The 17538-nt window shown below is 27.8% G+C and overlaps 2 protein-coding genes and 1 long non-coding RNA gene across 4 annotated transcripts in view; 1 reads left to right on the top strand and 2 right to left on the bottom strand.

Moving 5' to 3' along the window:
• The window catches only part of LOC102675385 (transcriptional regulator ATRX homolog), a 2649-nt gene extending 1127 nt beyond the window's left edge, over nucleotides 1-1522 (bottom strand). The window contains exons 1-2 of one of the 2 annotated variants that reach the window (XM_006624626.2): nucleotides 553-1522; nucleotides 102-356 (exon numbers count right to left, since the gene is read on the bottom strand). In XM_006624626.2, coding sequence (XP_006624689.1) covers nucleotides 102-356; nucleotides 553-1195 — 898 coding nt within the window. In that variant the 5' untranslated portion in view covers nucleotides 1196-1522. The remainder of the gene's footprint in view (nucleotides 1-101; nucleotides 357-552) is intronic. The other variant, XM_031514647.1, reaches the window with a different exon arrangement.
• A 1022-nt stretch (nucleotides 1523-2544) lies between these two features.
• LOC102675526 (EF-hand domain-containing protein D2 homolog) lies at nucleotides 2545-17526 on the top strand. Its single transcript, XM_006624627.2, has 4 exons — nucleotides 2545-2992; nucleotides 14302-14449; nucleotides 16431-16565; nucleotides 17228-17526. The coding sequence occupies exons 1-4, from the start codon at nucleotides 2823-2825 to the stop codon at nucleotides 17360-17362; spliced, it is 588 nt and encodes a 195-aa protein (XP_006624690.1). The 5' UTR covers nucleotides 2545-2822; the 3' UTR covers nucleotides 17363-17526.
• The window catches only part of LOC116186657, a 19092-nt gene continuing 5090 nt past the window's right edge, over nucleotides 3537-17538 (bottom strand). The window contains exons 2-3 of the long non-coding RNA XR_004151672.1: nucleotides 15343-15354; nucleotides 3537-3547 (exon numbers count right to left, since the gene is read on the bottom strand). This is a non-coding gene — a long non-coding RNA (uncharacterized LOC116186657). The remainder of the gene's footprint in view (nucleotides 3548-15342; nucleotides 15355-17538) is intronic.

The following is a 17538-nucleotide window of genomic DNA, read 5'->3' as shown; positions in this document are numbered from 1 at the left end:
TTAATAATAATATTTAATATTTAATATTTAATAATAATATTTAATATTTAATATTTAATAATATTTAAATAAAATAAAATTTTAAGATTAATATTTTAATATACTTTTTTCATTCTCGTTGCTCATTTTTTTAGGATGTTCTATTAATGACATATCTGCTCTATAAACAGGTGACTTAAGATATCTACCAATATTCTCATGATTATCTCTAACAAAATTTTCCCAAAGAAAATCACTTTTAGTTGTTGGAACCGATACATCAATCAACCATGATTTACATTTTTCAATTCTTACATCATTTTTAATTTGTTTCTTATTTCTAACTCCTAAATACGTTTTAATTACATTTTCTTTTTCTAAAAATAGAAATACAATTAGTTACATATTATCTTTTATTTTAAATAAGTTTAATATAAATTAAATCTAATAATTAATTAATTCTAATATTAATTAATAGCATAATATGATTAAAAATAATGAAATACTATAAAAAATAAAAGTATAATAATAATATATAATAATATGAAATATAATAACTAAAAAAATAATTACTTAAAAATAACTCATCATCTTCATCATCAGAATCATTATATTGTACATAAGACAATGGTAAATCCTTCAAGGGTAACAATTCATTTTCTTCAAAATTAATTTTTTCTGGACTTTCGATCTTCCATTCTCGAGGGCGTAAAATTGGTGATTCTAAACATTCTTCAATGAAACAAGGTGCTTCTCGAATTTTTTCTGGCGATTTTAAATCTCCAAACAAGATGTCACTTTCAGATCTTGAAATAATCTTTCTAATTGAAGATTGTCGCGAGAGTTCATCACACGTTTCCCAATTTTCATCAGAATGTATTTGTATTATTTTTTCTTTTGATCTTTTTTTCTTCTTTTTCTTTTTCTTCTTCCTTGTTTTTCTCTCTTCTGTTTCATTAATATCTTCTATTTTCTGCTTTAATTTTTTTTGCTTTAATTTTGTTTTCTTTTTCTGTTTCTTTTCAATATCTTTAGCTACGATTTCTCTTCTTTTTTCTTTTGTACTCGATGAAGAATTAGTATCAACTGCAGATACACTTATGCTATCTGGTTTATTTGTTTTACCTAGCATAGGTGTGCTACAAAAATTGAAACTTTTTTTAGATTGACCACTTATGTTGGATTTTCTTTTTAATTTTTCAGCTGAAGAAGACATTTTATATCTCTTAAGTCAATGATATCTTTTCTAATAAATTCAATATATGATTCATACGTTTATCATGATTCTGTTTGAATAACACATCGATAAATTTCCGATATCATCCGGAAGTCTTGCTATTCTATCAAACGAAGGGTTACAAATGCTGATGAATCACGTTCAAAAGGGTGTCGATGTCGATGAGCTTCCTGTTTCTTTTTTTATCTTTAACAGGATAGCACATAAATTTGTTCATACTTTTTAAGAAACAAAACAATTAATTAAATATTTAAGATTATTGTTATTTCTTCGTATAATTAAATTTTTTGAATGAAAATTTAGAATTTGCTTGATATTTTTTTATAACTTAATGTTTAATGATTGCAATTTAAAAATTTTTAATTTAATTCGATTAACAGTTTGATTTTTTATAGTTTGATACTTTTCATAAATTCAAAATTCAAAAATTATGTTTAAGATTTGATAATTTGCACAATTAAAAATTTTCATTTTTACAATTTTCTACAATTTATATATTTTAATAATTATTTTAATTTCGAAATTTTCAAATTTGGCAATTCTTTAATTCAAAACTTCACTATTTCTTAATCTTCCACAACATTTGAATAAATATCTTCCATTTATATTTTTTGATTACAATAATTTAAATTGAAATGCAAATTTTTATTTTTAATGCTAATTCCAAAATTCCTATTCTAGCTTGTGAATATTAAATATTTCTGACGTGAATGTCAGCACACGACTGGAAACTGTTCCCAATAAAGTCTTCCACGCACAAATTCAACCTACAAATTTTCCATATGTAAATATATTCAACCTATATAATAGCCTCAGGAAACAGTTTTTGCTCATAAGGATACCAAGATTTAAGACAATATATATATATAATAGAATGCTTATATGAAGTAGTATATTAATTTTGTATTTAAATAAGAAAGTGTTTATACTTAAATCTTATAAAATTACCGAAAATGAAACAATAATTAAATTATCCACATAAATAAATATTAATTTTCTTAATTTTTAGAACGATTTTAGATTATTAAATCATAAAATCATCGCGAAAATTCTTTAAAGGTTATTATTTCTATCAAAATAATCGAATCGATATGGATCAACTTCCGTAAGAAACAAATCACGAAATAAAAATCTGAATAAAGTTTTAAATTTATTATGTATAATTTATAATTATATCATAAAAATAAAAGTTTCTTTTTCTGAAGAAATTAATATATTTTATGAATGTATTTTAGATTTAAAAAATAAATAAATAAAATAAATCAAAATGCGCCACTCGCAACGTCATGTTGTTACGGCACTGGTTTCCAAAGGTACCTACTACCCGCCAGCCACGCAGTAGACCGTCAGTGCACGTTGGCTCATCGCACCGGTTACGTTGTTTTCGTTCCATTAGTTTTGAATTTGACAGTTAACGTCGCAATTTTCGAGTTACGACTTCACGTTTCTTTTTAGTATTATATTCCGCGTGAAATATTGTCTTGCAACTTCATTTTCTGCTCATATATTTGTTCGAATCGAGTATTGAACAGATCGATTGGTCGTATATCGCAAAATCGATATTGTAAAGGTTAATAACAAGAAATCGAAGGGTGAAACGATCACAATGCCGGCAGACGCGGAGCTCAGTAATCTGCTTAGCAGGAGGCAAAGGATCAACGACGAGCTTGAGGAAGGAAAAGATGTGAAAAAGCAATACAAATTCGTGAACGTTTATACCGAATTCCACGAGTTATCCCGTCGTGAGATCAAGCAGTATGAGCAGACCTTCAACAGGTGAGGACCTTCCGTTTCTTTCTTCTCGTATCCATTTAAAATTTTACCCGTGGATCGTGAATAGAAAAAGCCGAGAAAATTTTGTCATTTTTCGTCATTCTGAATATAATTCTTAGAACGAATTCCTGAACTTATATTTTTTTCCACTAAGGATCTATTTTCATGAAATTTTTTGTGCATGATAAAATTTATATAGTATTGTTAGGTCTATACATTTGTATACGCAAATTAGATATTGAATGTTAGATATATATATTTTTTTTTATGTAAATTTTATAATATCAATCACATAATGTATATTAAATTTAAAAAAAAAAATAATATAAAATGTTAGAATATGTCTGATTTATTATCTTTTTATAAATCAAATCTTCATTGACAATAATAATAATAAAGATTAAATGAAAAATTTAAATAAAAAATTAAATAAAAAAAAAAAGATGATTGAAAATATAACTTTATTATTAAACTAAATCCAATACGTATTATTACATAAAATGTGCATAAGTAATTAAAGCAATAAAAATGCAATAAGCAGCTGTTTATAAAATAGATCTATATTTTGTATTGTCGTCTATAATATATATAATGAGTACATACGAAATATATTTTGTATTGAAATACATATATACGATAAATACATATATAGTTGCTTTATTCAGCCATATTTGATTTCTTATTATTGGAGTCAATAATAAATGGCTATTTGATTCAATAAATTAATATCGAAATAAAAATTTATGAATAATTGACAATTAAAATTGGTTGAATATAATATCATCAGTATTTTCAAAAAATCAGTATCTTCGAAAAATTTTGTTCTTTTTTATTCTTAATAGAATTGCGAGATAAAATGCAAAGAAAATCGAGAGTGAATCATGACTTTTGTCATGTTCACTGTGGTTTTTCTGTTTGTGTTTACTCGCTCGAGTTTACGTTACTCCCTACAGAAAGATCATGTTCCTTTGGTCAGATATTTACTTTTTACATATGAGAATATACAAAATAATATGCAAGATATCAGTTGTAATATAATATAACCTATTTGATTACATTTGGTATTTTGCTTTGACTAATCGTTAAAATACTTTTGTTTATTTTTAGCTTACAATTTAATATACAAAACTTCAAGCATAATATATGTAAAATTTTAAGAATATGAAGATATTATTCGTTTGGAGCATTCGTTTGTAAAAATTGATTCGAAATACGTATAAGTATTCCATTCTAATTCCATGATTGATACTTGTTTGTACAGTGATTCTCTTCTAAAAAAAAAGAAAAAAAATTGAAATTGAGTCATTATGAAATCGCACATAACAAAATTGATGGTATTAATAGTTTCATAGTAATGATAAAGGAAAGAATCTTCTCCATGAGTTCGTATAACCGTATTGGAGGCCAGAACAGACGACCTCGAGGTCTGTCCTCTGTCTCTCTTGTTCTTCTTATAGGTATTTCGGAGTCAACCGGACAGCAGGTTTGACAAGGCAGAAGGCAGGGTGGACGACCACTTGTGGTGCATCCTCGAAAGCCTTGTGCATGATTATTTCGGTCTAGCTACAAAATTTCAGAGATACAATTATTATTATTTAATCATTATGACTGCTGAAGTTATCAGGATAAAATAAGAAGCGTTTTTTATTGACTAAAGTAGTGTTAAATAATTAAAAAAATATTAATTAGAGAGAACGAATTATGTTGATATTTTTGATTCATTAATATTTGTTAAATGACAATTTTGACAATGGTACACAATTCATCGTGAATATCATGAATATTATTTTGAAATTATTAAAGAAAATAAGTTGAAATTTTATATTCTATCAAATAAATGATAAATTATTATAAATTATCATAAAAATTAATAGAAACATATTATCATCTTACTCAATTTTTTATAGATATCAATATTTTTTTTCAATCTCATTACTATATATTTATGCAAATTCATATTTTTATGAATGTAATAAAAAAATGAATCTTAATGATATTTTTTAAATATAATAATGCATATTTTAAATATGTTAACATATTATATACATATTACATATATCTATATATTTTTGTATAATTGAATTTTCTAAAAGTGCATCTTATTCATTATTTTTGATATGAACTGCATATAGTACATTATATCAGCAAACGAAAATAGCTGAACTGCATTCCTCACGGCATAGGCGCTGATAAAACAAACGTCATTCAATTATTTATACGAGATCCGAGTCGATGTATCCGGTACAAAATTTCACCGTGAAACATAAGCACGTGGATGAGGTATCGTACACACGATGGATGATACCTCAACCGGAAAGACTTCTAGTACTCTGCAACGCTATCACCATCCAAGGAGTTGTCCTTGTCTTTAGAGAAATCAGTAAGTACATATCTACTTTTCCTCGCTTGTTTCTTGGTCTCGCCGATCTTACCATGGCCAAACAACTTTTTTCCTCTCAATGAAATTGCAGCATTGAATTTTACTGCACAGCTACAGAAGAATAATTCGAGTCCTAATTCTATTAAACTCTCCAGTCTCTAGAGACTGTAATGGTGCTTTTGTTTTTAGCTTACGGGGTCTTGAAATGAATTGTTCGCCTTTTATGAAAGGAGTAACGAATGTGGAACGAATCTTGTGCTTTTAGAAACTTGTAAGAAAAGTTGGATGTAAAGTCTTTATTGATTTTGGAATCTAATGAACAGTTTACAAAAATTTTATGTAGAATTTTCAATCACGCAATATTGAATAAATTAAAGATAATAAATTATTAAAAAATGGACAAAGAATTTGTATTTGAAGATCATCAAGATTCTAGGTTTTAATGAGAGTTTCGTAAGGATTTTGTTACAATTTCTTATGCTGGAAAACTGATTTATACTTTTTCTACAGTTTTATAGTGAACTTTACATAGAACTTTTATAAACGCTCTTATTATATCTTGAATTATCTTCAAATAAAATATTTGTTTCAATATCTGTGATATTTATGGCATTTCAATATTTTTATAAAGATAAATGAAATGGATAAAAATGATAAGTGATTTATCAGAAAAAAACAATTTCAAAAATTGATTAAAAGTTCATCTATTTACTTTTACTATTTACTAAAAAGAGACATTCTCCCAGAAAAGGAAAGGAATATATACAATATAAAGTTTCCAACTTTTGGATCAATAATATTGTTAAAAGTTTTAATATTTTTCTCCTTAATAATCATTGATGAAAAAAAATTCGGAGTTTCAGAGATAAAAATTTATTATATTTTTATGTAACTTCCAAGAAAAAAAATCGAAATAAAAATTTATCAATTGGAATACCTTTTGAAAGTTGTGATAAAATAACAATCGATTCTTCAAAGAATATTAGCAATGTTCATTGATCGATTCTTATGGATTTTTCTTAAAAATATAATTACTATTCCAATCATATTTTCTGCTTAGAAGTAGAATTTCAGTCATCAAAGCGATGCAAGTACTACTCACCTTACCATCCCACATGTGAGTGCAATTTAACCCCATAGTCGTAAACATTTCTGTAAAGAAATAGTAATCGTTTTTAATAGCCACTCAAACTTAAAAACACATAGTTATGAGTACTTTTTGTCTTAGGTCATAATGTCGAGCAGGTATGCTGATTAAAGGATATTTTTTTATTCTCTTTCTTTCTTCCTTTTTTTCTGATAAGTATTATACAGTTTAAATTTTTTTTTATTTTATAATAATTAAAAAATTACATACTTATAATCTAATCTCAATTTATCTTAAATTAATTAGTTAAACAATTTCTCAAGATATTAATATGTATACAGAAGAAAAATCAGGTCTCTTGATATATATATATACAATATATACATAACTTTCATTTGCGTTCTCTGAATTGAGAGCGGTTCATTATGTTCATAAATGTATGTTCAATTCAATACCGCATTTCATTTAAAAATTTATCAAGTGAATTAAATGCGAATGACAAGCTCGACAACGTGATGAATGAATCAGAATCGCATGTATATATTATACTACTTAGACGCGTGTGAATCAAAACGTTACGTAGGTTACGTATGATTTACCTATAGTTAGTCACGAAACGAATTCACTGTGCATGTTCCTCGATCACTTCCTGTATAGCGCGACGTAACCTCTGTCGCATATAAAATTTGGAAACGGCCAGACTTTGAACGTGTCTACCATGAAAAATAATTTCCTTGAACAATGTATACAAGAAGAATACAAGCTGGAACAATGTAATGAATACGTTATATCGTGTTTTATACCGGTTTTGAAGATATGCGTACAACTGTTTCATAAAAAAGACAAAGAAAGAGAAAAATTGATCGTCATATAGCAGGCAGAATATGTATACCTCTGACGCATATAATTTAATGGCAACAAATGTTCAATAGATCTATGTCTCTTGCTTCTCGAATGGTTGGCCATCTGTAATTTATTGTCGGTTAAATTCAGCTGTTTTGCATAGTCTAACAATCGATTTATTAATTTAATCATCATTTATTAATAGTTATTGCTTTGAAAATTCTTGAAAGACACGAGGTAAGAGTAGATTTCTTTAATTCGTAAATTGTTTTAAGTTTGAGAGTATAGATGAGGTATAGATAGATAGAGAATATAGATGAAGAGTAAGTGCATATTTCACTTTCAGAAGAAAAATTTGTTTGGAAAAGATGATAATAACATTTTAATGTTTATGAAAATATTTTAATATTAGAACACGTTGTTAAATGAAGTTACAATATTATACGTATGAGACCAGTTATGAGACTGATAATGAAAACTGATCATCCAAAAATAAACAGCTATGAGATATTCTTCAAACAGATAACCAACTAGCATTATGAATGACAAATAATGACACATTAGCGACATGACATTAAGTAGCTGCCACACAACCAGCTACAACATTTACAATTTAAAAGCGGAAGTAATTTATCGTGATATGTATTATTGTTCTATGGTGCTAATATTCAATAATATTATGCGCTATATATGATCATTGAACGCCATTATAATTTATATTGTGTATATGAGAATGATCAATATTGCTATAATTATCTTATGTTTGAATATTTTCATAATTTTTTTTGAAATCACTGTGAAAAAATAGAATTAAAAAAAGAAATTAATCCTTTTTTAAAAGATGGAATCAAAGAAGGAATAATTATTATTTAAACATTAAATAAAATGCAAGATCTATATTCATATAGATACTTTTTACTCAGAATTATTTTTCAACCAATTTTTCAGTCTTTTTACATTCTAATATATCCTGTATTCGTATATATACGTACATATAGTTAATTAACTATAAAACTATTCATTATAAATAATTGTGAAAGTAAAACAAATATCTAATTCTCGTGGAAAGAAAATGATTTCTTGATTTCTAGATATTAAGCAGGAAATAAAAATACATAACGATGAAATATCCAAGTAAACCAATGTAATGATAAATGATCAAGTAATACTTATTACGCTTGAACGATTATGAATACGTATATCTCATTTTTTTATCAGATCTGATGTAAAGATTCGCTAACATTTGATAGTAAACGTGTACTTTGTCATTTTCTCTTGGATGCAGCCATGTTGATTGTAATTATCTTCTCACTAGTTCCGGTTTCAATAGCTATCTAACCTCATTTTACTTCAAATTTCTATTATCTTGTAAATAATTTTAAGAAGGATAATTTTTTGAATTAAAAAAGATATTTTTAAAGATTTTATTATAAGAAAATGAATTATTTCATGATAAAAGTAGTAAAAATTTCAATTTAATTTCATATTTTCAAATTAATCATAAAAATTAAATTATATGAAACTTTTAACATTTATAATTTAACAAAATAATATTAATTTAACAGATATAACATGGAATGTTAAATGAAATTACTTAATTTAATAATATTTATTTATAGCTCTCCATTTCTTATTCCATATATTGGTGGAAAATATTTCTCACGTATTAAGATACATTTAAAATCGCTTAATATCGATTTGAAAATCACGATTAGGCTAAGAAGGTCATTAAAAATCTGGAAGTTTCATGTACGATGTGTCAGTATTTGCGTGAAATTTCTATCGTTAGAAATGGCTGGGTGGACAGGTGTAATTACATCCGAACGGATAGAACAGTTTTCTGAAACACTACCTAATATACTTAGAAATCGCGTTGTGAAATTCGCGGATACCGAACAACCTTTTACTTTTACACGACAAAAGAAACCGCGATATTGCTTGTTATTCGCCTCGATTGCGGTTCAAATCGAACTATATTTTTTGCATTGTGTGAAAAAGATCTTTTTTTGCGGTTCGATGGTTTGGTGTATTCGACATTTCATCCTAACCAGAGATACTCGGTTAAATTATGATATTAAATCGACATGCTACAATTTTATGATTGAAATATCTTTGAAAATATGAAATTAAAACTGGAAAGTTGCTTTCAAATGTTATTTTTTATTAGTGGATATTAAGAGCAAAAATTATTCTCGAATAGTCATTCTCAAAATTTTTATTTCCGAAAAATATTCATGAGAGCAACGATCCAGAGAGAAGAATTTTCATATAATTCATTTATTATAAATCGAGAAAGTCTTAACTATATATCGTATTTTCTTCATTTTCCACGTAGAATGTATAATCGATCGGTAATTTCCACCACGTAAAAATTGGGATTCAATGTTATCAGAAAACATAAGTTCGTAAGGAATGCGGTTCTAAATTTGGAGAACTTGTACAACGAAGGTAGAACCGTTACTTCAAAATCATTCGCAACAATCATGCGTACTGAATATATAAACAGTGTTAGATATTTATTCGACGACACGATCATGAAGATATTTCATATCGATCAGGTTCAATACTTTTATGGTTAGCTTTTATGCGAAACAATATTTGCATCAAGGATAGAATTGTGTTAACCTAATTTTTTCTCCTCAAAGTAAATATTATTATTAGGAGATTATTATTAGAGGGATGAAGATTGATCGATATTCCTATCTATCATATCATATCTATCTTATCGATCGTTATGTTGTTTACATTACATTTTGTTACTTTTTTAGCTTCTTTAATTTTTTAAGAAAAAATTTATTCCATTTTTATAATAACTTTTGGTACAATTGCATTAGGACGATTGCAAATTTAAAAAATTCTTTAAAAAATGAAACAAAGACTTAGTTACTCGATAATTCGTAACAATATGTATTTAGGTATATATTTATGTATTAGTGTTAATTTAGAGGTGCTGTTCAATGTTGCTATTGTCTTCATATAGTCTAAAGACTTGTACCTGAACAGTTGATCATTATTGTACCCTTCAGCCGGATTTAAGGGTGTTTCTTAGAGTCAGCGAAAATCAAGTGCATTTCTAACGCACGAGACCATCGTGTTAAGTATCGTGCACAATAAAACCGTTTCGTCGACTTTTTCATTCTTATTCAACAGTCATGCTCAATTGCACTTTTCTTTATACCGTTCCTCTTTTGTCACACTCTCGGTCGCATAATCTTCATCATGCATCATGCTGGATGCATACGTTGCTTACGTACTTTGTATGCCGGTTATGATTTTGAACTGTTCAAATTGTGAGATTTGAATTATCGAATCTCAGAAGTCTCTATTCCACTTGTATTTGAACATGCAATTTACATCTTGATTCTTCTAATTTTTAAAAAATAATTTTTAGGAAATTTTAGTATTTACAAATCACTTATAAAAATCTTCGTCTATGCTATAGCCATTTTTACTAAATTTAAAATTTTATTTTAATTTTACTATGAAATTTACATTTAAAATTACTCATCAAATTTACTATAAATTATTTTATAAATAATTAATAAATAGATTGCGAATGTATAAACATCCACAGTCTATCAATGAAATTGATTAATAAATTTTAAACTAAAAGAAAAATTTGTTTCCAAAGGGTTAATAGATGATAAAAAACAGCACATTTGGTGATCGTGGATAAGAAATCGAGTAGTTGAAAAGTAATATTTCAGCGCAAAGCCGCAGAACAACGATGACGTCTTTCTGAATACAAAAGAAGAATCTCTGCATCGATCTTGGAAAGAATGGTAGTAGAAGGGTGAGAGGAAACATATCAGGCAAAGTACCGACAGTCACCTTGACCCAGTTCCCCCTGGGATAGTCTTGGGAAACTACGAGGAACGAATCGAGCACGACCAATAATGCAAGAATTGATTTTGCGATAACAATAGTTGGCTACTGTGTATAGTCACAAAGTAACTGGCCTGATTTTAAATGGTTCATATGATGATTTTTTTTTAAAAAAAAAAAAGAAGAAAAATATCGATATATCAGTAATATCATAAAAATTGAATTTATTTTTTGCCTCTTTTTTAAATTTCTTGATGAAACTGTAATAAATGGAGTGTCAGGGACAGAGATAAAATTTTAATGGATCGAAAGATCAAGCATGGAATAAAAGTCACAAGTTGAAGATCGTTTCGCATCTAGCTTGAGAAATTTATAATATTGAATTGAAAGTAAATCATTGTTTTCTTCTAATTATGTTAATTAGTCGTGATATATAATTTTATTTTATCAAGTAATATCTACGAATTAATATTTTATATTTATCAAAATATTGTTCTCTTATAAATTGAATAATAATATAATAACTAGCTTGAATATATTAATATAAATTGAATGAGAATGATAGAAGACTTAGAAAGAAATTATGCTATTATAAAGTTTTAAGTTTTAAATTAAGTTACGTGATAATATACTTATAGATAATATACTTACATAAAAATATTAATAATTATTTTATAAATATTAATTCGTAGAAAAATTTAATTGACAAACTATTATGCATAAAAAATTTAAAAAAAAATATTCCAAAAATGTTATTATTTATTAAAACTTGACTAATTAGACTGAAATTAATATTCATTATTATCATTCGAATAATTTTGCTTGTTTGATCACGTGAATCGAATGTCGAATCATTGAAAGATTATATTTCACCATAACGTTGTTATAAGTCTTTCAAACGAGACGTTCACATCGATATTCGTGGATTAAACAGGCTTATCAATTCAATATTCAAATTGGCTGTGAAATCGCGAATGAATCACGTATAAAAGGAGAGATAGATCGAGTTCACCAGATATATATATATATATATATGTACCTATACTCGTCTCCCACTCATATTGATCAGAGCTGTTTGACCGTGCTTATAAACGTGTAACCTCGACCTTCAGACGATTCTTTCTCTCCACTTCGGCCAAAAAGAGCTTCTTCAAGTTTATACCTATCAAGTTTTACTTATACAATGTGTTTGAAGGAAATTAAAACAAACTTTATGATAAGAAAATAATTAATCGTTAATATATAAAAATCATTAAATAATTCAAAAATATGTAATAATTAAGATGTTTGAAAAAATTACAACAAAGAAAAATTGTTATGATTTTACATTTACTTATTGAAAATTTTTATTGAGAATTTTATTAATATTTAATTGTTAATTTTAATATTTCAATTTTTTTCAAATTTATACTGTACATGAATATTGAAATTTCGAATTATCGTTAACCGCTAAGAATTATTTTTCCTACATATCATCCGGACTGGAAATTAAACGTATGTTAATCACATAGAATTACCGAGCCTATATATGTATATTTATTAGTCGCAGTGATTTAAAAAATCTTGGAAAAAACAAGATAAGTCGGATATCATGAATCATGATGAATTTTATCCGCGAATATGGATATAATAATGATTATACAACACAATTTACGTATATCAAATTACTATTTTTTGCAATATCAATTGATCAGAAGAATTAGAACCGGTTTAACAACCTTTCCAATCATATGTGTCAGAGATTTTATCCTTCGTTTGGCCTGATTATGCTTATGCGATGATTAAAAAAAAAAAGGAGTACACGTGATTATTTAACCGCGAATGGTTATCTGATAAAACCGTTATCACATCTGTAAACTAGAGATGGAGGAAGTCGAGCGATATTCCGCTCGATTTTACGAAGAAGATTCGTTTCAAGATTCGTTTCAATCCTAATTCGAAACTCTTGAAAATATAAAAATTTATTGATATTAAAGTGTCTTGAAAAAAAATCCAAATGTTATAATTTTTTATATTAGATTAAAAATTGAAGAATTCAAAAAAATTATATTGATTTTTGTTGATAAAACGTTATACGTTATATTATGCAACCATCGAATTTGCATAAAAACATATTATAAATCGTAGAAGAACCATAAAATGTTCTATATCTTTTTCCAGTCGATGTTTCCAGTCCATGAAAATTTTCAAACCTGGATCAGATCAAACTGAATTCCACGGATGTTATCGAGCGATGTGCTTCGTCGATTTCGCATGCAACATGCCGTATATAATTCCCTTGGAAAGCTATTCGCGAGTTGGTTATCGGGATCGTTTACACGGAAAGTCGATTTCACGAGCTTCCGGCTCGCGGACAGGCCTCCAACGAACTCTTTAACCCGTTGACATTCTCTTATTCCCGATTTCGAGATCGGTACACACCAACGATTGTCGATCGTTCTCACGTCCTCCCTTCCTCCATATAATTGCATTACACGCTAATTAAAGTAACGAGTTGCTCGATTAAAGGGGGCCAAACGCTTTCGTTTGCATTCATTCAGGAGGAGATACTCGAAAAAAATGCGGCCAGACGTTGGTTGAGAAGTTTGTGAAAGAAACTTGCCAACAGGATATACATATTTGTGTTTCTGGAATATTTTTACCCTCGCATAGCAAATTTTAGTGCTTACTCGTTTTATAATATTATGAAAAGAATGTTGAAAAATTTTTAGACTCGTGAAATTTGAAAAATATAACATATCTTCTTTTTTTTTCGTTTTTGTAAAGAGATTTTGATTGATATAATGATTTAATTCATTCAAACGAGTGGTCATCAGTGACCCTCATGGGGGCCATGTCCAGATGTGATTCAATACTTCCTTCTGACTACTTTGTTAACTCTTCGACAACGGATATGGAAACTTCATGTACAAATTTAACTTTCCTATTATATTTTTAAAAGTTTCTGCTAGCAGTGATAGCTAAAATTTCTTATATAAATTTCTAATTTTTTTTTAATTTTCTTAATCTTTAAATACATGAGTAAAAAATATTAATTATTGTTTTATTAAAATATATATATATGTTTCATCTAAGCAATGAAAATTTTAATAATCTAGAATTAAGTTTTTTCTGCGATTTCTATATTAATCTTTATCAAAATCATCATTTAAATAATTCATAATTAATTATTCACAGATTCGATGATGGTCATGATGGATTTCTCGATTTATCCGAACTGAAACGTATGATGGAGGTTTTGGGAGCACCGCAGACCCATCTCGGTTTGAAAGCGATGATACAGGAAGTAGACGAGGATGGCGATGGACGTATTTCCTTCCGTGAGGTTTGCAATAATTTCTTATCTTGATTACCGTTCATTTTCGAGAAGCTCATTGAATGCGCAGCTACCAGTTTCAACCAGTTTTCCTTCCTCTATTACGAAATATAATAATACGTAAAAAAGCCGGAAATAATTCCATATTTATGTAACCAATTCGTTACGGAAATTGATCACGTAGTATACTATTTTCACGAATACTTTCGTTATTTCAAATTAGTTTCACCATTATCGTTCGATAGATCATTCGAAATATGTATTCCATAGTAGTAGACTAAAATCTCGAAACTTTCGAAATTAAAAATATTCATTTTTTTTCCTTGCGAAGAATTTTGATTTTTAGATTTCTTCAAATTCGAAGATGGCCAATTTAAAAGGAATTACCTAATAGAATTCTTTACGTTTTTTTACTTTCCAATGTGGATTTCAATGTCGTTTTTATTCCTCTCGACGAGCATCGAGTTTAACGCGTGGCAGCACGTGCCATGTACACACTCCATAAAAATAGAGCCGCCCCATGGGGTGCTCGACGCGATGCTCTTTCACCATGATCTGTGTTTGTTCTCCATATGTGGCCCTGGCACATTTGTGGGGGTCAAACCGTTCTATTTCAGTGAAATGCATTGAAGTAAACTTTTTTTCCGAAATAACTTTGTAAAAAAAGAAGTGTATGCTAAATACATATGATTAACGGCAGAATGCTATGAATATTATACGCGTGATAAATAGTCCATGGATGTTCGTGGAGTTGTGGGTAATTTTAATATTGAAAAAAGTGCACAAATAAAAGTTAGGTCGAAATTTCGAAACTCTAGATAAGGAATAATTTATATAAATAGCTTAAAGGAATTTCTAGTTTAATAAATTTATTTTTATCTAATTCGAATTTATCTTTAGACTTTTAAACTTATCTTTAAACTTGTAAGAGTGATTTTAATTTATTTGAAAGATAAAGATTAATATTCAATATTCGTATTTTAAAATAATTAGAATTTAAAATTTTTTAGAAATACGCATTCAAATCTGATATGCATGTTTCTATTGTTTTAACGATATTATTTAAAGAAAGCGTTCGAATATTTTCCCTGATTAGCGTATCCCATTGTATCGCGCTACATCGAATGTCGCAACACCTGTTGAAAAATCGGGAGCGTGCGAAGTGTATTTTGCATGCTATTAAAGAAAACTTTCGCTAAGAAAATCGATGTGTCGATGTTCGTCGCACATAGAGGAGAATAAAGTGGTAAGTGCGAAAGACACGCATGTACGCCAAGAAGAAAAGTCTTCGATGCAAATGCATACCTGGACGTTCCTACGTGACTTTTCATGGCCCGCGAACAAAGCGTTCGATCTCCATACACGCGATCGCCGCCCGTTTCATAGATCATCGTGAATCACTCCGCGTCACTGAACTCGACCGTGCTGACCAATGTTCCACCTTCCGTTCCTTACTCATCGCTTCCTCGATGCAGATCTCGCACAGTTTTATATCGAAATAACAGCGGCTGCTAAACGTTTCCGGCCGAATAATGATAATAATTTTATTTTTGTTTTTGAAATATACGTTGTGGATAATGATGATAAGTTTTTAATGAAATAATTATATGTAGTAATATAGTATTTTATTACATATATTTTTTTATTATATGAAAATTAAATTTAATAGATCGAGAAATTAAAAAATAAGATTCGTGTCTTAATTTAATGTGAAAAGAGAATGATATTTTGTATCGATGTATTATTTTTATTTAATCGGTAAATCGATTCGAAATAAATGAAATATTTATGCAATGATTTGATAATATCCAGGATAATGTAGAAATTTTTATCAACATAGAAAAACTTTGAATATAATCTATTTGAGAAATCTTCTTTTTAAATAATTTTTTCAGATTTTAAAAATTAGAGATTCAAAACAAGATTTTGTAAAAAAATTTCTTCTCTTCTAATAGTTAAATATAAACATATTATTTATAACTTGTTACAGTTTCTATTGATCTATCGTAAAGCACGAGCTGGTGAATTAGAACAAGATTCTGGATTGGGCCAGCTTGCACGTCTTACAGAAGTCGATGTGGATGAAGTAGGAGTAACAGGAGCTAAACATTTCTTTGAAGCTAAAGTATGAATAATTTCTTATGTTTTAATTATTGAATTGTCTGAAATTATACCATAAAATCGTATTATTTTTCTAAAACTTAAAATTTAATATTCATGAGAGTTATCAGTAAATGATCCAGTTATACTTTATGGATTCAAAGTTGCAGATTCCAATACAAATTAGTTATTAATTAGTAGAGAGGAAAAAAATAATAAATAATTTAATACTTTGAGTCAGCAAGTCATTTTACTTAAATATATATTTAAATATATTTATTTAAATATATATATATATTATAATATTTTTACATAGATTGATGATTTCATGATTACAAAAATGATTAACTTAACTATTTATTTTTTTCATTGAATTATCATTGTTTGTTTAATTAATTAATATTTCTTATAATTATATTTATTCAACGAAAAAGTTAACGAAAACTTTTCTCTCTCTTTCTACAATATATAATCAAACTATAAATATTTCGCATTGTTTCATCATAAAATTATTATTGAAAGTCGATTATTAAACTTAATTTTTTTCGTTTGTGTATATATTATCAATAAAATTTCAAATCTGGAAAACAATGATATAACAAATCATAGCCATGACAAATTCAAGATTCACGAAAGCGTATCCGTGTTAATTAACATTTCCTGATGCATCAATTACCGTTTTCACAGATCGAGCAACTACGGAAGGCGAGCAAGTTCGAAGATGAGATCCGCATGGAACAGGAGGAACGAAAGCGAGAAGAGGAAGAGAAGGCAGAAAGACGAGCGCAATTCAGACAGAAAGCAGCTCTATTTGGCAATTGAAAGTAAAATATGCGAATCGAAAGTATTGAGCTCATTCTCTGTACTTTAGCAAAATTACAAACGAACTTTTTTAATTCGATTCAGAATTCGTACAGAAATTGGCCCACCAAGAGAATTACATAGATCAAATATAGTTTTACAATAGCGTAATGCTAAAATCGAACGAAAAAGTTTTT

The sequence above is a fragment of the Apis dorsata genome, unplaced genomic scaffold (genome assembly GCF_000469605.1).
Source record: "Apis dorsata unplaced genomic scaffold, Apis dorsata 1.3 scaffold_1086, whole genome shotgun sequence".
Classification (NCBI taxonomy): Eukaryota; Metazoa; Arthropoda; class Insecta; order Hymenoptera; family Apidae; genus Apis; species Apis dorsata.
The sequence above is the reverse complement of the archived record's forward strand: the minus strand, read 5'-3'. Positions and strand labels throughout refer to the sequence as shown.

What these genes read in the sequence shown, in the direction of transcription:
- LOC102675526 (XM_006624627.2), top strand. Translation starts at nt 2,823, where the DNA reads ATGCCGGCAGACGCGGAGCTCAGTAATCTGCTTAGCAGGAGGCAAAGG. An exon ending in TATGAGCAGACCTTCAACAG is followed by an intron (nt 2,993 to 14,301) that starts GTGAGGACCTTC and finishes AATTATTCACAG; the next exon opens with ATTCGATGATGGTCATGATG. An exon ending in AACATTTCTTTGAAGCTAAA is followed by an intron (nt 16,566 to 17,227) that starts GTATGAATAATT and finishes CCGTTTTCACAG; the next exon opens with ATCGAGCAACTACGGAAGGC.